Consider the following 23,939-nt stretch of genomic DNA (forward strand, 5'->3'; position numbering starts at 1 on the left):
AATAACAAGCATAGACAATGTAGTCTAACTACTCCACAGAAATGGCACAGTGAAAGGGGGAGCAAAAATTAATTATAATAATTACATAAATAAAGGGGGAGCAAAAATTACACATCTCCTGTATAAAGAAATGAATTTTGTTATACTCTGGTACTACTCAACAGTTCTGATAGAACACTGTGTTTTTGGCTGTACTCTGACACTACTCAATAGTTCTGATAGAACACTGTGTTTTTGGCTGTACTCTGGTACTACTCAACAGTTCTGATAGAACACTGTATTTTTTTTTTCCTGATTTTATTTTTTTAGTTAGATATGTTTGGTTGTTGTTATTTCCCAACAAACTCTGTACACCACTTTTTGTGGCAGACTTTCTCTTGCAAAAGAACAGTTTTTTCTCAATTTATATACAATTGGGAAAGGATGTTATATCATTCACAGTTTCTTGTGAAAACAAAGTCCAGGCAACAGAATTCCATTTCTAGTAGATTTTTTGCTACAGATTGTATATGCATGTGAAATTTGATGGATTCTACAGAGATTGTAAATGCATAAAATGTGATAATCCAAACATACTTTGACAAAACCAAGTCTATATTCTTCACAAAAAAGTAATAATGATACAAAGGTTACAAATTAAAAAAAAAAGAAAAGCATGAATGTAATATATTTTGGCAATGTAATGGAAACAAAATAAATAAATCAAAGTAGTATTTACAATTATCCATCAACATGATCAAGTACATGTATTAAGAATGTACAACATTGTATCAGAGATTGGATATGAACTGAAACTTTATACTAAGGTTTGAATATTACAAATAAATATAAACACAATAAATCAACAGGCTGGATTGCAACATTTCATACATCAGGCATAAAAAGCACAGGTAAAACTTACATATGACTGTCCTGATGGTTATCTTTTTGGGATGATGGTGAAAAATGAGTGTATCAGACAGTGCAATAATTAGGAGTTAAATTCCCTGTTTTTACATGTAGACATATTATATATATTAATCATTGATCAGTGCTATTGAAGATGACCACAGTATTGATATTTAAATAATACATTAACCTAATTCTGGATTGTCCTGATTTGACATGAGTTCAATATGAGAAAATCTGTATCAAAATCAGGTAACACTTGTTCTTATTAACAACAAGAACCAATCAAACAAAACATATTCTAGTGCAAAAATTGAATTGTTCAATGAACATCTGCCTTCAACCAACCAAAGATGTAGCCACAAATTTGAAAAGTTATGTCCCTTGGTAACAAGGGAAAGCCCATAGATCTCAAATATTAGTAGGCTTTTTGACTTGAAACTTTATCATTCAATGTAACAAGAGGCCCATGGGCCACAGCGCTCACCTGAGTAACTTTGGCCTTGCTGTTTTTCACCTGATTTCTCCCCCCCCCCCCCCCCGTAGTACTTATTGTGGCCCCACCCTACCCCCGGGGATCATGATTTGAACAATTGGAATCTACACTACCCTAGGATGCTTCCACCTAAGTTTCAGCTTATCTGGCCCAGTGGTTCTTGAGAAGAAGATTTTTAAAGATTTTTCCTATATATTTCAATGTAAAACTTGGATTCCCTATTGTGGCCCCACCCTACCCCCGGGGGTCATGATTTGAACAATTTAAAATCTACACTAACCCAGCATGCTTCCACATAAGTTTCAGCTTTTCTGGCCCAGTGGTTCTTGAGAAGAAGATTTTTAAAGATTTTTCCTATATATTTCAATGTAAAACTTGGATTCCCTATTGTGGCCCCACCCTACCCCCGGGTTCATGATTTGAACAATTTAGATTCTACACTACCCCAGCATGCTTCCACATAAGTTTCAGCTTTTCTGGCCCAGTGGTTCTTGAGAAGAAGATTTTTAAAGATTTTTCCTATATATTTCAATGTAAAACTTGGATTCCCTATTGTGGCCCCACCCTACCCCCGGGGGTCATGATTTGAACAATTTAGAATCTACACTACCCCAGCATGCTTCCACATAAGTTTCAGCTTTTCTGGCCCAGTGGTTCTTGAGAAGAAGATTTTTAAAGATTTTTCCTATATATTTCAATGTAAAACTTGGATTCCCTATTGTGGCCCCGCCCTACCCCCGGGGATCATGATTTGAACAATTTAGAATCTTCACTACCCCAGCATGCTTCCACTTAAGTTTCAGCTTTTCAGGTCCAGTGGTTCTTGAGAAGAAGAATTTTAAAAGATTTTTCTTATTAATTTCAATGTACAACTTGGATTCCCTATTATGGCCCCGCCCTACCCCCGGGGGTCATGATTTGAACAATTTAAAATCTACACTACCCCAGGATGCTTCCACATAAGTTTCAGCTTTTCTAGCCCAGTGGTTCTTGAGAAGAAGATTTTTAAAGATTTTTCCTATATATTTCTATGTAAAACATTGATTCCACATTGTGGCCCCGCCCTACCCCCGGGGGTCATGATTTGAACAATTTAGAATCTACACTACCCCAGGATGCTTCCATATAAGTTTCAGCTTTACTGGCTTGTGGTTCTTGAGAAGAAGATTTTTTAATGACCCCACCCTATTTTTGTCTTCTCTTGATTATCTCCCCTTGTGACGGGACTTGGCCCTTCATTTTAACAATTTAAATTCCCCTTCACCCAAGGATGCTTTGTACCAAGTTTGGTCAAAATTGGCCCAGTGGTTCTTGAGAAGAAGTCAAAAATGTGAAAAGTTTACAGACGGACGGACAGACAGACAGACAGACGGACAGACAGACGGACGGACGGACGACGGACAAAATGTGATCAGAAAAGCTCACTTGAGCCTTCGGCTCAGGTGAGCTAAAAAAAAAATAATTTTGATCTTGCATTTTGATTACCATACTGTAAATCACTTTCTGAGAGAACTTTATTTCACATAATTACACAAGATGGTCTGCTCGCAATAATTTCATTCTTGCATATTTTATTTTTAGCATAGGATAAATACAGCAATAACTAGCATTCGTTCAACTTTTGTCTTCCACATAAAATTAATACCAAATACTTATCTTGTGAAAATAATGTGCTGTGAATATATGGAGATCTACAATACATTGAAAGAAAAAACAAATTTAAATAGTGAATTCATCACAGCACACTCAAATGTTTGGTAGCATTATGAAGAAAAATTTTTGATCTATGGGTTAAACCATTCAAGGGACACAACTCAATTTACCTTTGGCATAGTATGGATTGAACAGCTTTAACTGAAGTGAATCAAAACCAATACATCAAAATCTTGCTGGATTTCGACATTCAGGTATATTATGCAAGATTTTGTTTACAAGAATCAGTACAATAGCACGTAAAATAACACTAACCATTCATGCTTTTTTTCTGTGGTAAATAATATACTCCAACCCCCACCCCCTCTAAGATTTTTGTTCTATTATACAGAAAAAAATGGATTTAAAAAAATGGATTAACAGGAAAAATATTGTTACAATTCTGGTGCTCCAGATTAAAGCAGTTTTGATCAGGAAGCAAAGTTACTGGTTTTAAAACCAATGCAAGCTGCCTTAGTAAAAATCAATTTTACAAATTGATCTCCAAACACTGAAAAGTACTATTACAAAACCACTATTTTTAGATTTATATGTTCAATATCTCTACAGTGGGGATGGTTTTGGTGTGTTTCTGTCAATTGTAATATTTTTTTTCTCTAATATCAGCTATAACATCTTCTTCAACAATTTCAATATTTTTTGGTTTAGAGACAAATGACACAGTTTCTATTTATAGGTCTCTCATGGAATGTAACATCACCTCATTTCAGAGCTTGTGCAGAATATATTCATTTCAGAGAGCTTTCTCAACAATCTCTTGATACAGTTAAGCTCTTGGAATATATCCCTTTGAGTACAAAATATTGAACAATAACAGTCTTTTTTTTCAAATAATCGGTTATAAGTTTTTATGACAAATAAAAGAAAAAAAACTGTAACATGAAATCTTGCTTTCGAACATTTTCAACAAAAATTATGCATGGTTAAGTACATGTATTACTAACACATCACATAACTGATTTTAATTTTTTTGGGTGGGCCTTTTATTTAATATGTAGTTATTTTGTCAGCGATAGAGATGGACTAATAAGCCTATGCTACTGAAGTCTTCAATTATGCAAAAAAGTAAGTAGATATAACAAATAGAGAATACATGTACCACAATAATGGACATCGGCATGTTTTAAATTTACCTTTCTGACTTCAGTTGTGAATTTCAGACAACAATAATGAAATATTTCTTGATAGACTATACTAAATTTGACATGAAGTGAAACACTATAAAAGAAAATGGAATTAAGTGTTATAAATAACAAACTGTTAAAGATTTAGATACATCCTTAGAAGTTGTAGTGAAAAAGAACAGTTTTACTGACTATTGTGACTACATATAACTTAAAGATGTTCATGTCATCAGACAAATTGGTAATTTTCTCTTGTTACACCAAAGTTCATTTTTCCTAGAAGGGGTTGAGTTTGTCCAGGAAGAGAATAAAGATTCATCCAATCTATTCTATTGGGGCGGATTAATCCACAGAACTGGAAGTCTAAGATGTCAACAAGGTTTCTGAGTGGCCCTCGGCTGCAAAAGAGAAAAAAAATCAATCTTTTTATGATAAAAACCGTACTTCATCAAATTTTCAAGAATGTATGATTGAACTATTTTTAGGAAGCATTAATGTAAATACTAATACACTGGGGTGACCTTGTTATGTAAATACTGCCCTTTATACATGTATAATGTTCCTGATCTAATCAAATCCCTAAGTGCATGATGACATGTAATCATGATTAGCTAGGTGGAAATAAACTGTAATCAGTGACCATTATAAATTTCCTCATCTGAAGAATTTTTTCCATTTTTCAATATTAAAATTGAAGAATAATTAAATATGCAGACTAATGTAAAATTCAAAATGTTAAAGGAAATATAAAAGAAAAAAAGGTTTTAAACAGCAATACAGATGGTAAGTGACTTACTCAAATGGATTTTTGCCTTTCTGTTTACATTCGTCTTTCTGTCCTGGGCCATGACTGTGCCCATGACCTCTATGACTCTGTCCCTGACTGTGACTCTCTGAGAAGTTCCCATATAAATATTTGTATCTCCCATGATTCATTCTCTCATTAGTTGTCATCCCAAGCCAAACCACCTGTAAGAAGTCAGAACTGTGCTTTACAAACTGGGTGTGTTAAAAAAGCTCATTCCTTTTTTTCTTTCATTCTCAGAAACAAATACAGTAAGAAGATACTTAAAATTTGTGATATTTTATTACGTTGATGTTTAGAGAGTCTGCCCTTGCTACTGATAAGGTATTAACTGTCTTTTGTTGAAATCAAAAGGGAAAGACAGGTACTGAATGAATGATGTCTGTACAGAAAGTTCAGAGATATAGCATATTTGTGAAATACCTTAGGCATATAGACCAATCAAGCCTTTCAAATACCTATGCAGAATTTATCAAATCAATATAGAATTCTAATATGGCAAACTTATTCTTTAGAAAAATAACAGTGCTTTATTTTCCCTAAATTTATCAGTTTTATATGATGTAAGATAAGTAAAGAAACAAAGTAAACGATCCTACATTTTCATTCATTCTGTTATTTTTGGTGTTTTGAAGATGTATTTGTATATTCATATGGGAAAAAAGCCCTTTAACTTCCTGCTTAAACTTAATTAATAAATATATACTTACAAATTGAAAGCACCATACAGTAATTTTGTTAGACTGGAAAATTAGTCTCTTCACTTAAACACAACTTTGAAATTTTCAGAAATATTTCATTATGGAGCAAACTTTCTTAACACCCTTTACATGTTCATATATAAAATCAACATAACAGACATCTACAAACAGTCAGAAGTATGCTGTACATGTACATATGTATAGACATCTGTACATGTACATATGTAGTCATTAGACATCTGTACATGTACATTTGTAGTCAACAGACATCTGTACAGGTACATATGTAGTCAATAAACATCTGTGCAAGTACATATATAGTCTATAGACATCTGTACATGTACATACATGTATCTAGTCAATAGACATCTGTACAGGTACATATGTAGTCAATAGACATCTGCACATGTACATATGTAGTCAATAGACTTCTGTACATACACATATGTACATGTAGTCAATAAAACATCTGTACATGTACATATGTAGTCAATAGATATCTGTACAGGTACATATGTAGTCAATAAACATCTGTGCAGGTACATATATAGTCTATAGACATCTGTACATGTACATACATGTATCTAGTTAATAGACATCTGTACAGGTACATATGTAGTCAATAGACATCTGTACATGTACATATGTAGTCAATAAACATCTGTACATGTACATATGTAGTCAATAGACATCTGTACATGTACATAAGTAGTCAATAGACGTCTGTACATGCACATATGTACATGTAGTCAATAGACATCTGTACATGTACATATGTAGTCAATAGACATCTGTACATGTACATATGTAGTCAATAAACATCTGTACATGTACATATGTAGTCAATAGACATCTGTACATGTATATGTAGTCAACACACATCTGTACCTGTCAAAACTGTGCTTGCTGTACATATGCTGTACATAGCTCATAAACAAACCTGCAAATACCAGAACTGCTGTGCATATAGTCAAACATACAGACACTTCATCTAAACATTTTTACCTAAGCTGTATGTATATAACCTAAGCTGTACGTATATAATACATACATGTTCATTTTGAACTCAATGGGATCAAAAAAAAACTTTGAGATATCCAAGGATTGGAGATATTGAGGGTAAAATACATAAAGAATAAGTAGTTGGGACTTTCAAATTACTTCGACCTATCCATGGTACTTAAGAATTCAGTGTTTCAATGTATATTGTCAACTTATAGAAATCTGCAAACAGTCATATGCTTTACACCTATTGTCTTCCAATAGACACCTGAAGAAGTTGGAACTATGCAGTTAAAGTATAGAAATAGACACCTTTCAACAGTCAGAACCTTGCTGTAAAGTTATAGTCAACAGATACCTGTAAACTGTCAGAGAAATGCTATAAATATATATAGTCAACAAACACCTGTAAACAGTCAGGACTGTGCTGTACTTATATAGTCAGTAGATGCCTTAAACAATCAGAAGTTTGCTGTACACATAGCCAACCAATAGACACCTGTAAACAATCAGAAGTTCACTGTACAAAGAGTCAATCAATAGACACCTGTAAATAATCAGAGGTTCACTGTATATAGAGTCAACCAATAGACACCTGTAAACATGCAGAAGATTGCTGTACGTATAGTCAACCAACAGACACCTGTAAATAATCAGAGGTTCACTGTATATAGAGTCAACCAATAGACACCTGTAAACATGCAGAAGATTGCTGTACACATAGTCAACCAACAGACACCTGTAAATAATCAGAGGTTCACTGTATATAGAGTCAACCAACAGACACCTGTAAACATGCAGAAGATTGCTGTACATATAGTCAACCAACAGACACCTGTAAATAACCAGAGGTTCACTGTTTATAGAGTCAACCAATAGACACCTGTAAACATGCAGAAGATTGCTGTACATATAGTCAACCAACAGACACCTGTAAATAATCAGAGGTTCTCTGTATATAGAGTCAACCAATAGACACCTGTAAACAATCAGAAGTCTGCTGTACATAGAGTCAACCAATAGACACCTGTAAACATGCAGAAGTTTGCTGTACATATAGTCAACCAACAGACACCTGTAAACAATCAGAAGTGTGCTGTACATATAGTCAACCAATAGACACCTGTAAACATGCAGATGTGTGCTATACATATAGTCAACCAAAAGACACCTGTAAACAATCAGAAGTGTGTTGTACATATAGTCAACCAATAGACACCTGTAAACATGCAGATGTGTGCTATACATATAGTCAACCAATAGACACCTGTAAACATGCAGATTAAGTGAGTTGTATATATAGTCAACCAACAGTCTCCTGTAAGCAGGTGTGAAGTGTACTGTATATTGTCAAAAAAACAGACACCAATAAACAGTCAGAATTGTGCTGCTTGTACATGTACTGTCAAGAATATGAAATCCCTCAAGGCCAGAAAGAACTGACTTTCATTTTACAATAAATCATATAGACATACATGAATGTTTACAGTCAGAACAGTGCTGTACATACATCAAATATGTACAGGGTCAATTGTCAGAGACTTTTTTTTAAAATGTGATAAAGTAGTTATTGAAAAATAACAGAAATAAAACAAATTGGCAAAATTGTCCATTAAAAAATATTGGCTACAGATATTAAAGCATTATATTCTGCAACTTGAATCTGAAAAGCTTTCACTGTCTGTGACCTAATACAGTTGTTTTACTGTACAGCTGTATATAATTGATAAGAATCTATGCTAAAAGACACAGCATTATAAATGTGGGATTTTTTAATGCAAGCCTATCAGATACAGTTGTTTTACTGCACAGCTGTATACAACTGATAAGAATCTATGCTAACACACACACCATTAAAAATGCATGATTTTGCAAGCCTACCTGATAGAGTTGACATGACAGGAGTACTGTCACCCACACTATATGAACCATAGCATTAGCTCCCACCCAGAAAACCCAGGGTGAGGTCTTCAGGACTTTGTACAGGATCCCAGTAATGCCATCCTCGTAAATGTCAAAGGGACAATTGACCCTCCAGTCTGTTAAAATAATAAAATCTCACATCTTCATTTCTGAAGCCATTTTAAACAAATACACTCATGTAATATAAATTAATTTGTCATATATAACTCTTTAAAGGCATGAAAATATATTAATGCTTCAAAGTGGATTATACAAATGTTAGCAAGTATAATATGTGTTTAACTTACAAGTGTAATATGTGTATAACTTACAAGTGTAATATGTGTATAACTTACAAGTGTAATATGTGTATAACTTACAAGTGTAATATGTGTGTAACTTACAAGTGTAATATGTGTATAACTTACAAGTGTAATATGTGTATAACTTACAAGTGTAATATGTGTTTGTAAACCCTGTCAATTGGACACGTGCTTTAGACGGCACACGTTTAAATGAACACGGAAAAATCCAAATGAACACGAAATGGTGGTGTTCAGTTGGATTTTGTCATAAATCAACTAGAAAATGTCCTTGGATGCATCCCATTTCAAAAAAATGAAGTGTTAATTTGACCGGATGCATGAGATCTGTGTAATGAGTGTGTATAAGATGACCACCGATCCATCATTTTTTCTTCTCGGCGAGACTTACACACATTGCGAGTGCGCATGCTCGTTACATCAAATGACGTCGTAAATGACATCATAATACAGTACCCGTTTCACACTTAGTCATGTACATGAGGACGAAGTAAACTTTGTACAAGGTAAGTACAAAATCTGTAAATAAATAAATAAATTTTATGTACATGTATTAAATATGGCCTATGAATAAATGAGTAAAGATATGTGTCCATTATGACATTACGGCATTATTGTTTACTCAATAATTTTCCTACGATATGTATACATGTATATGCTGTAAAGTTGCAATGTGCATCGTTGCATGATTGCAGTATAAATGGTTAAAACCATTAAACTAAAAGTTATTATTATTAATGTTAGTGAAAACATAAAGAAATCTTCTCTATATCTATGTCTCTGGGAAGGGAAACACATTCCGTATTGGCATATGTTGTACTCGCGGAGAGAAACTATTTCTGCATGTACGTGCATCTAATATTTCGATTTTATTGAATCAACGTTGATCTTTTGAAATGTGTAGCAAAATATATTGTCAGAAATTTTAAATGTTTTCTTGCGTTTCGCGTCTTGTTTATGTGTCATGTCAAGTTCGAAGGTTTCATATTAAAAACGAAAGTAGAGTCGGTCACAACATGTGTTAAGGGCCGGGGAAACGTTCAGTCTGCCTGGGTTATATATAGGTACGTGGGCTGCTAAATTCATTGTTAATATTGTGTACATATTAAGCTGTCAACTAAAAAAACACATGTACAACTGAGGCGTAAATATTAGAAATAATTTAAATGATGAAAGGGGGGGGGGGGTAGCTGTTTGCTTCTCCCAGGGACATAGATATAATTGTTAAGCATGTATAGGTCCCTGCTTCAACGTGGTCTTCTAGCCCTGGCAACCTGAGGGTATAGTGCAGCTATATAAGTTGATATTAATGTCAAAGACATGCTGTGCATTTAGACAGTGCCATGCCCTAATTTTAAAGTACAAAGTTTTCTAAGTATGTGAATTTAAAGATTGATACTTGTCATTTTATTGTTATGCACTCATTATTGCATTGGGACAGTTTTGAGAGAAATATGTATAAATAGCTGTGATGATTCATGAAAATGATGCGACTTCTACTAAGTTACAGGAATTAAAGAATATATTTTCCTATTTATTTATCATGAAATTTATGTTTTAAAACTGCATAATATTATAATACATTTCAGGTAGATTCATTGGTTTCGGATCAGAAATTATCAATGTTCATGGATTCTCAGAACACAGCAGAGAGAAGTTTATGGTATGAATGCAATTATATAATATTCATTTAATAGTGAAAAGCTACATGTCAGGAAAAAAACAAAACTACATGAAGTTCTGATGATCGGAGTTCATGATGATGTGTTTGTGTATCAACATGATCTGTATATGTTTTCCTGCATTATTTCAATATACTACAGTCGTGAATCAGTGTTTTACATATTTATTTACCTTAATGACAGTCTGTTGGCCCAAGACCGGCAAATATTTGGGAGGATCAATAAATTTAAAATTAAGTCTGTATGTTATCAGCTAATTGTGCCAGTATAAAAAAAAATTAAAGGTTCAGTTTAAAAGACAAAGAACTTATGATACATGTAGTCCAGATAAAAAGTAAAATAAAATTATTTAAATGGGATTAAAAAAAAAGATGTTTGCAACTGACAGTCATACTGATAATTTTCATTATTTAGCTATTTTCCATAATAAACAGGACAGATAATTAATACTACACCATTGGTCATTGTTGTCATCAGGGCATTCCATATGTAATGTGTTAATATATTAGACAAATACGAACTACTATAAATTCTCTTTTATGGTGTACACACTTCTATTTTCAGAAAAAAACAAAAAAAACAAAGAAGGAGGGGTACACACTATACATGTATTTATTGGGGTATAATGCAACCACTGAAATTCAAAATGAAGAGATTTTTTTTTTCCATTGAGGGATTTAAAAAGAAAAATTAATGAAAAGATTTTCCAACTGCAGAGAATACAATTATGTTATTATACAGTTAAAGTATATCATTGAGGGAGGGAGCAAGATTCCAGTTCCCCAAGGCCAGGGCTATACAGTGTATATATATACACACAATATATGCGTTTAAAGCAGAAATATTCCTTTTTTTTGTCATTTGTTCGTTGTTAATCCCACATGAAATTTTACATTTCAATATAATGAGTAGGGTTACATTCATAACAATGATACTTAATGCCTACAAAACCTTCTCAGATAACATAACAAATAACAAAATTTTATCCCCACGAAAATTTGTGCTTCTACAGTACATGTATATAATCAACACCTTAATGCGAGTAAAACTTACAGTAGATGCAAAAATGTATTTTTAAGTGCAGTGACTGGAAAAGCACAGTAAATTCAGACCAAACTCAAGTTAAATCATTATTTAGTGTCTAAGGAACAAGTTGTTTGTAAGTGTATTAAAAATACTAAATAAGACAATAAAAAGACATTTTGACAGTACAACAAAAAATATAAGGGGCCTCATAATCTTTTAGAGGCCGGACTCTATTAATTAATGTTTGATATCGATTGACTGGCAGACGCTGTAAACCTGAGTGATCAATTATGTTAAGAGAAGTTTGTTAATAAAGAGTATCTGTTACAATGTACCACTTAATCAGATTATTAAAATTTAATTTAAAAGGAAAACATTTTGTTGATAGTGAACAAGTCGGTGTGCCAAGAATATTACAAATGTATATGTAATTTCAAATGAGCAAGAAATGTTATCATCTGTGTATTATAATTACTTAGATTGCATAAATTAAGCTCTCTGTATATATTTTTTGATGGAATTAGAAGAAATCTGAAAGATTGTAACCCCCCCTTCTCAATTTTTTACCCTCCATGATTATTTTAATTTCAGTTTTCTCATACAAATCAATTACACTCTAGTATATACTGCACACCAAAGAGCTCTGATTTTATGGTATTTTTATGGAGATAGAGACTAATTCGCCCAGGGGTCTAAATCAAATTTAATAAATTGAAAACCTAGCAGTCTGTTACTGAATTTTAGTTAATACAAGCATTCTTAACAATTGAATGAGAAAATCATATTGTATAAAGGTATAAATAATGAGCTTATCAGATCTACTTCATTTTCTTGAATTTCAACATGTTCAACATAGGGTACATGGCATATTTACACCCTAAGAAAAATATTCTCAGACATTAAAGTATTGATGAACAGAAATCTCTACACATTGTTTACTTGAGTGAGAAAACACATGCAAATAAAGTGTTCAATTTATTTATCTTGGACTAAAAACATTTTTGATTTTGTGTATAGAGGGTCCTTAACAGTCCTTTAATTGTCTTTATTCTAATCGGGATCGGTATTCAACTTAACGTTCACTTTCATTTTAATCATGCGAATGTGATTTTGACAGCTGACAAGAATATGTATTATCTGGTTGTGAAGCTTTGATGAGGGTGTACAGTATGAGATATGTACATTTAATGTCGTCTTCACAAGGAGGGTTTAATTCGAATTAAACGTAAGCTAATACAGATTAAATTTGAACCACATTCACATGGACAATTTAATGCGAATAAGTTAATTCAAATTAATTTACTACGCATCAATTTTCTTTGCATTAAGGCCGTGTGAACACTAAGGAAAGCTATAATTAGAAATAAATTTTGATGCATGCGTAATAGCACAATTAAGCCACATGCCATATGTTGCTCAGGTCAGATACATTATTTACATGATTAAATGCAATGAAACTCCTCAATGTTTGGAAATATATGATTTTTTTTTAATATGATGACCTAGCTGAAGTTGAAAATACAGTGCTACCTTGGTATATTGCCCTCTGTTATATTGCCACCCTCGCTTATTGCCAAGAATTCTCGAAGAACGGATTTCCCCCTTTTGTTAATACACCCGTTATATTGCCACCCCCGCTTATTGCCATCCGCCACTGGTTTTGGGAACAAAAGGTCAAATTATATAAGGAAAACCCTTGAGAACAATGCCAATTACCTAGAGCGGGTCGGTAATTTGGACAACACACCCGTACTTTGACAGTGGTTATGGTGAAGCGGAACGGGCTGGACAAGGAATTCAGCTAAATTAAAAATAATTGGTGAATAAAACTCAAAATTAGCAATGTCTTTGGCGTGTTTTTATAAGATAGAAGAATTATTTCATCACGGTAATGGAAACGTCAGGCAAGAGAAAGCGTACAAATTTGGATTACGAGAAAAAAAAATTGATTGATCAACATTCGATCTATTTGATTGCAAATCGCCGATTATTGCTTATCATGGATAATGCACCAAACCATAATAAATGCAAATATTCATTTGTGTCCCCTTAGATTAAGAAGCCATTCTATTGATCAAAAGGAAATCCCACCTCTATTTTTAGACTACTATAATTCCGCACGTGAAAATATTAAGGATTCTGTTACCCCTGAATTTTTCATAAATTGTTGGGCACAGATTGAGTTGATTGATAAATATCAAAACAGAATCGGAAGAGAAGTACACAGGTACCAGCAAACATAAGAATGCATGTTTATTACAACAGGTTGACGTACTCTGACGCGTGACTTGCCATTCGTCATGACACTTTACCAACCGAACTTTTTAACTGATTCAGAAATTCTTGAGACGGTGAAAAAAATCTACTTTCGATTCAGATGAGATTAATAATAATTCTCAAAACTTTTTTAATACCGAGAGGCTATAACGGCTACTGACATCTTTGTTATCAGGTTATTAAATTCTTAGAGCATGGCGAAAGAGCAGGGAATTGACAGGTGTTCAATATTCTGACATTTTGTTTCTTTTCAGTAAAAATATTGTAAACCAAAAAAATAATGACTTCTTTTTCAAAAAGAAACGAGAGCTTCCCTTATACTTATGTGCATGTATGACAGCATGACATTAACAGACTGTAACTGAAATGAATTACGTAAACTATTTATTTTGCTTTGATTACCCACTGAATTGTAATTTATGGCAGAATTCGTTATATTGCCGCCCTCGCTATAATGCCAAAATCTGCCTTGGACAAAAGCTGGCAATATACCGAGGTAGCACTGTACACTGTTTTATAAATAACTATATTTTGTATTTCCTGTCCTATATATACTAACGGTACATGATTAGATATTTCATGTATAATGACATATTGATGATGCTTTATCAATGGACAGTAATTATTCATTTTTATTCCTACATTAACTTATTCAGGTGTAACCGGTCAACAGAGGATGCTTACTCCTCCTAGACACCTGATCCCACCTCTGGGATTTCCAGGGGATCCTTGCTTTTGCCAGGCACTTCACAGATTTGTAATGTTTATAAATTTTTTGAGATTGATCACTATTCATTATATTTAATTTTTTTTCATTCACATGTAATTATGTCTTTGAACTCAAAATTAAAGACACCACAGAGGCATATACATCTGTTTCATATTTGAATAATTTACTAGACAAAGACATTAATGGCAAGGTAACAATTAAATTTTATGATAAACACGTAACTTTAATTTTTCTATTATTAACTTCCCTTACTTATGTAGCATTATCACCTTCATATGGAGTTTATGACTCCCATTTGATTCAAAGGACAAGAGCATGTGTACCTAGTACAAACAATTACTAAAATGAGGCAAGCTATTGGCAAATAAGTTGATGATACAGGTTGAACATTTTGCAAATTCTGTGTTTGATACAATGACCTTGTTAACAAATACAGTCTACTGTACAGATAAGTCAAATGTTTACTGATCGATGTTTTTCATACAGAAATTGTTAGGCCATTATTTTCATACTGAATTGTCTACAGATTTATCCATTTCACCCTATAATGACAAGGAGCGCACAGCAGGTGTAACTAGTTGACAGGGGATGCTTATTCCTCCATGACAACTCATCCCACCTCTGATGTTTTAGAGATCTATGTTTGCAATGCTCACAATTAGTAATGTTTCAATGCACCTTTGAGCTTAAATACTGTTTGTAATCTTGATATTTCATTAAAGGTCTGCAACATTCTAATAGATGGGAATCACTTTATCTTTTTAGTTATGAACATTTCTTATCAACAAACCCTGTAAGAAGAAGGACGTCTGTTCTACAGCTTGTGGTGGATCATAGAACACGATATCAACCAAGTTTAAAGGAAGCATGTATAGCCACAATAGAAAAATTTAAGGATTGTGAGAAACCAAATATGACAAATCAGAATAAATTCCATGGGAGTGTGGAAAAAAAGAATAGTAGAGTGTAATCCTCAGGACTTTTTTCAGACTTCCATTAAGTCAGGAAATACTGTTGAACTGACAAAATTAACAAAAATCATGATTCTCAAAAATTCAAGGAAGATGTGCGAGTTAAGATGAAGACGGATTTTAGGAGTTTTGATGACAAAGAATCAACCATTGGAAATATGGCTCTTTGAACTTGGATCTCATTATTGGTAAGTGAATTAAACATTTATATCAATTATCTTGATTGTTAATGACCTAGCAATTTTAATTACTACCATTTAATTTTAACTAATTTTTACATGTACGGGGTTTTAAACTAACTCGTAATCCTTGATAGCCATGTGGGCTACTGAACCTCAATTCTGGGGCCCACATCAAAATTTATTCTCCCACAGATTATCACACCTTCTAATGAATATAAAAACAATAACCCCATTTTTCTTTTCTTTTTTATCATGTGTTTTGTGTTTCTTTTCTATCCATTGTAACAAATTATGCACAACTTATCTAAATTTGAAGTGGAACTCTTCTGTTTATGAAGATTGATATGATCATTCAATATCATATATAGAGCACATGGCACGTTTTCATTCACAAATAACAACAGAACTCTATGGTTTCTTTGGCTTATTGACCCGTCGATGCCACATTGTGCCGGACACAATCACTTAGACGCTTTATGTATAAGTACTTCTTATGGGTAATCATAAAGCACTTTACTGATTATGAAATTTTTCAAGAGAAAAATACAAAACATTTGGACAAAATTGAAAAACAAATATTTATTATCGTAAATTTTCTAATCGCCATGTGGGCAACTTGAACATAATTTTAAGTCGCCCATATGGAACATTAGTCGCAAATTGCGAGTGGGCGACTGTTAATTTCAAACCCTGATGTAGCTTCTCACATTGATTTTTTTAAAAATACATGTACATATATTTTTAATTTTCGTGAAAGCTAATGGACAAGGTGCATGTATGACTTAACACCCCCTTCCCACCCTTTTTCCAGTTTTAGCTCACCTGAGCTGAAAGTTCAAGTTAGATCACATATTGTCCAGTGTCTGTCCGTCCATCTGTAAACTTTTCACATATTTTCAACTTCTTCTCAAAAAGCACTGGGCCAATATTAAGCAAAGTTGGTACAAAGCATTCCTGGGTAAAGGGGATTCTAAATTTTAAAATGAAGGGCCAAGTTTCCTTCCAAGGGGAGATAATCAAGAAATGCAAAAATAGGGTGGGGCCATTGAAACATATTCTTTCAAGAAGCAATGAGCCAGAAAAGCTGAAACTTATATGTAAGCTTCCTGAGGTAGTGTAGATTGTAAATTATTCAAATCTTGCCCCCACGAGCTTGATGGGGCCACAAATTAGGGGATGAAAATTTTACAATGAAATATATAGGAAAAATCTTCAGATATCTTCTTCTCAAGAACCACTGTGGCAGAAAAGCTGATACTCATATAAATGCTTCCTAAGGAATATTAGATTATAAATTGTTTAGATCATGGTCCCCGGGAGTAGGGTGGGGCTACAATAGGGAATGGATGTTTTACAATGAAAATATTGTAGGAAAAACATCTTTAAAAATCTTCTTCTCAAGACCACTGGACTAGTAAAGATGAAATTTAGTTGAAAGCTTCCTGATCGAGGTAGTGTAGATTGTAAATTGTTCAAAACATGTCCCCTGGGGGTAGGGTAGGGCCACAATAGGGAATCAAAACTTTACATTGAAATATATAGGAAAAATTTTAAATATCTTCTTCTCAAGAAATACTGGACTAGAAAAGATGAAAATTAGGTGAAAGCTTTCTTAGGTAGTGTAGGTTTTAAATTGTTCAGACCATGGCCCCTGGGGGTAGGGTGGGGCCACAATAGGGATTACATTGGATAAATCTTTAAAATGCTTAATTCTTCTCAAGAACATTAAAGCCACGATGAAACATAATAATGTAAGAAGCATCCTCTGGTAGCGTAGATTCATTTTTTATTAAATGATGGCCCATATATATAGGGTTGGGCCACAAAGGACGATCAAAATTTTACGTAGCCATTAGGAATACATGTATATTGGGGGGAAAATCTGTGGCAGAACAGCAGGGCCAAAGTGACTGATAGGTGAGTGTTGTTGCCCATGGGCCTCTTGTTTTGTTGTTAGCCCACTAGCTTTGCTTTGAGTCTAATCTCATAAATGCTTTCTCATTCAAAACTTACACAAAGTGTAGAGTAAATATTCATTTAATTAAAAGTAGGGATAAGTTTAAAAAGGCCAAAAAATTTAATCATGACTGTCACAATATTTTGACTTGTGTTTTATGATATATATTGATGCATATCACTTAATTTTTTTTACTTTTGTTCTACGTGTTCTATAGAATATTAAAAAAAAATTCCTTGAAGTTTCCACTGTAAAATTGTTATTAATAAGAATAAATGTATTCTTCAATCATTATGATAAGGTTTGTTTATAAATATAATTTATCATGTTTATAGAATCAGTAATCATGGTAATTCAAAATTCTATATCTCAAAAAAAAAAAAATTTACATTTTGTAAAGTACATTGAAGTCGTACTTAAATTAAGATGACTTGAATTCTTTTCTGATTTTTAAATTGACAACCAAAAAAGTAAAGATAATTAAGATTGCCTTTAACTGGTAACCAACTTCAGTTGAAAGTTATCTCCATATACTGGTCCATGTATAACAAACACCCCTAATTAAGAGACTATGTGCGACAAATAAGGACATATAAATTTTATGAATTTATAATTGCAATAAAATCATGAGATATTTTTAGATTATGATAAAATCTGTTGAAAGCAAATGTGTCAGTTAACATGGTTAATCATGTTAATTATGTAAGTTTAACTGATAAGAGGGATAAGTTGAAGACATTAAGTCATGTAAGTTGACAACATATTTATTAAAAAATGGTGAATGAATTCTAGCAATGGACAGGCTTTCTACAGCACAGTGTGTATATACCGTACACACTCGCCTATAAGTCGGTTTTTTGGGAGTTGTAATTTGGACCAAAACTCTTTGTCCGACTTATAGGCGAGTTATAAAAAGACTGATATTTTAGATGGTCAACATGGTCAATCCCTCTAATAAAAGCTTAAAAAATACAACCGACTTAATATATGCAAACCGACTTATAGGCGAGTATATACGGTAATATATATATATTTATTTATTATATGATTGAATAATTCCCATCTCTCTGATTGGCTGAGATCCAACAATGTTAGAAAAATACACATGTACTACGTTATATTGACCTGCACGTGACTTTTCAGGTCAATATAAGGAATTATTTATTCTACATTTGACCAAAAATAGATAGGGAAATTCCAAATTGATGCAAATAGTTTTGGAAAGTTATTTCACTTGTTCCTGACTTCCACTCATATGAACATAACATTAAAGGCACATAGATTCTTGGGTGAGGGGTGGGAGTGGGGGGTTGCAGGAGGACTGCCCCTCTCTCCCCACCTTTTGAGAATGTAAAGTTTTATTTTAAATTTTAAGTATAAAAAATTTCAATGAAAGCCCCACTCCCCTCGTTTATGGATCTTTATATCCCACTAAATAAAATTTTGAGTCGGGAGAATTCTTTTCCTTTCTTTTTTTTTTTTGGGGGGGGGGGGGGGGGCTAGTCAAAAGTTTGTTTTCAGGTTAGTTGTCATTTTTTTTTTCCCTTCTAATGCCCCCATTTTCAAAATCAATCCTATATATGTGCCTGACATTTATTTCCTCTACATTGACCCTAAACTAGAATTAAAAATTCCAAAATACATGTGATAAAACTGGTTGTTTTTTAACCCTGTTTCTCTCATTATGTTCGGCTAGTACTTCAATAGATGTGAACAAGTAAGATGGCATGGATTGCTTAATGAGTGTGTGTCATTTAATCATATAATAAAACAATTATTGCTGTTTTTTCGGTCAATACGATGATTTAGCCACCTTCGAAGTACAATATTCACCTCGCCCTTCGGGCTCGGTGAATACTGTACTCTTCAGGTGTCTAAATCATCGTATTGACCTCAAAAACCAGCAATAATTGTATAATATTTAATGTATATATGTACAGCTAATATTTGTATGTTAAGACTTCCTATACACAATATTTTTTTAATTCAAAAGCCCCTGCAACCTACACATCTAATAATTATTTTCTTCAAATTTAATCTGCCATAGCAAGAATGATTCGAGTGATGAAAAATATTTGCTAAAATGGATAGATTAAAATTTCTTATGTTTAAAAAATGTTTTCTCTACTCATTATTCATTAAAATTTTACGTAAATCTAGTTTTAAATTTTATAATTCTGTTTGGATCACCAAATGAAAGAATATCACTTTTTAAAAAAAAAAAAAAATCTCAATCCAAAAAAGAAGGGTCTTTTAATATGTTTAACATTTGAGAGGGTGTAAACTTCTTATTTTAATAGTCCCATGTCGTTGAAACTGAAGAGGACTATAGATTTTCTCCTTGACTGTCTGTCAGCCTGTCCCATTTGGTTTTCCACACTTTTTGTTTTATTAAAACCGTGCTCTGAAAAGTGGGATTTTCCTTTTAATTTATTTAGTTAGCATGTTCTATTATGACACATCAGTCTGTCTGTCAGTCTTTATCACTTGGTTTTCTGGATTTTTTTTTCTAAACTATGGGCATTGGTGGCATATTTCTGCCCCCTACATGCAAGATAAATTATGTTTACATGCAACATAATTATGTAGATATGCGACTTATTTATGCCAACATGCAAAATAATTATGTTACATGCGAGTTACCAACTTCTCAAGAGAATCTAATTTTAAACTTTACTTATGCACGCCATTATATGACATCATACAAGCAAGATGTAACAGAATTATGTTGACATGCGACTTATTTATGTTAACATGCAAGATAATTATGTAGACATGCAACTTATTTATGTCAACATGCAAGATAATTAATGTTAACATGCAACTTATTTATGTCAACATGATAACAAGATACAAGATAATTATGTTGACATGCGAGTTAATTTATTATTTCAATATGTGGGATATGTTTGTTGACATGCAACTTATTATCTTGCATGCATATGTTGAGATAATTATTTTGCATGTTTAAATATAACTCGCATGTTGACATAAATAAGTTGCATGTTGACATGAATAAGTCACATGTTGACATAAATAAGTTGCATGTTAACATAATCATCTTGCATGTAAAATATAACTCGCATGTTGACATAAATAAGTCGCATGTTGAAAAATATAAGCTGCATGTTAACATTATTATCTTGCATGTTGAGATAAATAAGTTGCATATCTACATAATTATCTTGAATGTTGACATAAATAAGTCGCATGTCTACATATTTATCTCGCATGTTAAAATAATTATTTTGCATGTTGACATAGATAAATCGCATGTCTACATAATTATGTTTCATGTTAACATAATTTATCTTGCATGTAGGGGGCAGAAATATGCCACCATACTAAACACTCGCAGATACAGTGTACATGTGTATTTAGCTGATTTTTAGTACATGTGTGTGTACCTTGATAATTAAGTTACAGATCAAGTTTGCATTTCATTCCACTTTGTTGATTTTTGACAGAATTATAGCCTTTCTTATTTTTAAGGGGAACCAAATTACATGTACACTTGCGAATACAGTGTAATTCCAAATTCAAATAATACTCTGTTTTATATATATATATATATATATATATATATATATATATATATATATATATATATATATATGCAGGAAGGATTTGATGATTTGAAGTGTTTTTTTTAAACATGCATGATTAAATGATCTTTTAAATTTAATTTCAATATAGATGCATGCATGATGGTGGGCTGAAGAAGAAAACCAGGACAAAAGAAAATTCCTAGTGTTCATCAGAAAAAATAATCTTGCAGCCATTTTGAGTGCTTGAATGTCCAACTGAGAGAGCCAGCCAGTTCGAAAAATATTTCTTGGAAGTTAAACAAATTCTGCTGTGACAATTGAAGTACATTTAAAAACATTCTGATTCATCTATAAGTGAGACTAGATTGCCTTTGACAGTTGCCAGTGGAATTCAGATCTTCTAGATTGTACCAGTATTAATAAATTGAAGTGATTTGCCTTAAAAATAACATTTGTATATGGTGTACATTACTTTAAGAAGATATAGCACACCTGTTTAAACAGTGAGGTCCATAGCTAAACATGGATATGGAATTTAGCTCACCTGATCCAAAGGCTCAATTGCACAATTCTGATAAAAAGAAGTCTCTGGTATCCAACAATGCAACATTTATGTTTGACTGTTTGTCCTCCATTAACTTTTAACATTTTCTTTTTTTTCTAACATTTGGTCAATGTAAACCACATTTGGTACAATGTATCTCTGCTTAAAAGGAATAAAGCTTATTCAAATAAAGGTGCTGCATCCTTTTTCAAGGGGAGATAATGAAGAAATATGAAAAATGGAATAATGTCATTAAAAATCTTTCATTTTAAGGTATTCAATGTATAATGAAGGAATATTGAGCAATCTTGAATTATTTTAAATAGTTAAATATGTATTGCTAAATATTAATGATGAAAGTAAAATGAACCAAATTCACATGACTGATAACATATTAAAAACTGCATGACCATTTTGCACCGTAAACATTTTCAAGAGTTATCTGCCCTTGATGCAAAGAAGAAAATTTAAATTTTGTCAATATATCTGTGGTAGATGACTTATTTTATTTCATATTTCAATAAAGAGAGAGTTTATGCATATTTTCACAAGAGATTTGTATGAGGTTCAAATTACCTTTTTGAATATCTAAACAAAACATGCGCTGCCCATAGACTTCAATATAATATTCAAGGTGCAATTAATTGGACAATAATCAAAATTTTGTAAATTCCTTTGGTGGTGTACTTTTATTTGATAACATCTTCAAAATGATAATTTGATTAAAAACACTGGACCATTCATTTATTAGGTACAGAATATGGTCATTATACATTGAATACCTTAAGAACAACTTGATCATATAAGACAATTGTTATCCAAGAGTTTTCTTAATGAGCATAGATTCAAGTTTTTTTCATTGCCCATAAGGCAAGGATAGAGCTGCAGAGGGGTTAAAAGTTTTGCATGAAAATATGTATAAGTGAAAATTAGCAGGGTGACATAAAGCAAATTCATATGCCAACATTACAACATCATATAGATTTATTTTTTTCAAATTATAAACATTGGGGTTAGGAAAGGGCTAAAAGTAGGGTTTTCATTTTGCATGTATCTAAGTGTCAATATTTAATTTTGTTTAAATTATGAACATTTGGATTAGAAAAGGACTTAAAAATTAGGGGTTAAATTTTACATGTATACAGGTGTCAACATTTTTCATGGGAATATGGAGGGGAAAAATCTTTAAAAATAATCTCTTTAAGAGCAATAGACACAAAATGACTCAGGCAAGCATTTTGGCTTTGGCATCTTCATGCATGCAGTGTATTAGATTTCATTCTTATAATTTTAGGAACATAAAAGTACACCCTATTCTGAAGAAACACAGCGAGTTTGATTTTTTTAAAATAATAAATGATTTTAATGGAAAAAGATGAATTAAGCCTATAGTCATAAAGGTCCAGTTTTCCCTTTGAAGTTTTTATAAGGGGTTTTACTATTTGATAAGTAATTTGAATTTGTACTTGGTTGTACATGACACACATCTCTATCTATGTAACAGTATATTATATGCAAATATTGTTCAGAATTAGTTGCCTTATTAATGAAATTATTTGTTAAGATTAAAGTGGGCCTTCTGGTCAGGTGGTTTTTGATTTTGCAATCACTTTTTCATCTTTTTTTTTTAAATCAAATTTGAAAATATGTAAAGAGATAATGGCTTTATTCACTCTTTATATTTCAAATCTCAGTCTATTATATTATTTGATCCACTAGCCTAGCCCGTATTCTTTAATGTGTTAAAATATTCTCATTACATAAATGAATTAATTAAGTAAATTCGTATTCATTTTATCAAATATATATGTATGTTTGATTGTGTCGGTCAAAAGTTTTTTAGAACTTGTAACCAAGCTTAAAAAATTCTTTGTTTGCATATGCAATATCCGGTAACAATATCCGGTAACATGCCTCAAATTTTGACCAAAATTAGCCACACTCTCCCTGCTACCGTCCTACGTTCAACAAAGGAATAAGTGAAAATGTTATGCACCCCCTCCCCCGCTCCACGTTTTGGGTACTTATATGAGAATCCTCCCCCTTTTTCATAATTCCCGTTTTGCAT

General features: G+C 32.6%; 1 protein-coding gene and 1 long non-coding RNA gene across 3 annotated transcripts in view; one reads left to right on the plus strand and one right to left on the minus strand.

Annotated features, from left to right (window-relative positions):
* Nucleotides 1–1,527: 1,527 nt before the first annotated feature.
* LOC133191124 (palmitoyltransferase ZDHHC17-like) overlaps nt 1,528–23,939 on the minus strand; it is a 50,249-nt gene continuing 27,837 nt past the window's right edge. The window contains exons 13-15 of the mRNA XM_061326825.1: nt 8,611–8,768; nt 5,018–5,190; nt 1,528–4,619 (exon numbers count right to left, since the gene is read on the minus strand). Coding sequence (XP_061182809.1) covers nt 4,451–4,619; nt 5,018–5,190; nt 8,611–8,768 — 500 coding nt within the window. The 3' untranslated portion in view covers nt 1,528–4,450. The remainder of the gene's footprint in view (nt 4,620–5,017; nt 5,191–8,610; nt 8,769–23,939) is intronic.
* LOC133191125 (uncharacterized) lies at nt 9,983–22,063 on the plus strand. Of its 2 annotated transcripts, XR_009721660.1 has the most exons (4): nt 9,983–10,018; nt 10,544–10,617; nt 15,435–15,828; nt 21,476–22,063. It is a non-coding gene; the product is annotated as an uncharacterized LOC133191125 (long non-coding RNA). The 2 variants fall into 2 exon arrangements; XR_009721659.1 differs by lacking the exons at nt 9,983–10,018; nt 10,544–10,617 and adding an exon at nt 12,780–12,887.

Source organism: Saccostrea echinata, unplaced genomic scaffold (genome assembly GCF_033153115.1).
Source record: "Saccostrea echinata isolate AGI-Se365-2 ecotype Australia unplaced genomic scaffold, CSIRO_AGI_Sech_v1 ptg000023l, whole genome shotgun sequence".
NCBI lineage: Eukaryota > Metazoa > Mollusca > Bivalvia > Ostreida > Ostreidae > Saccostrea > Saccostrea echinata.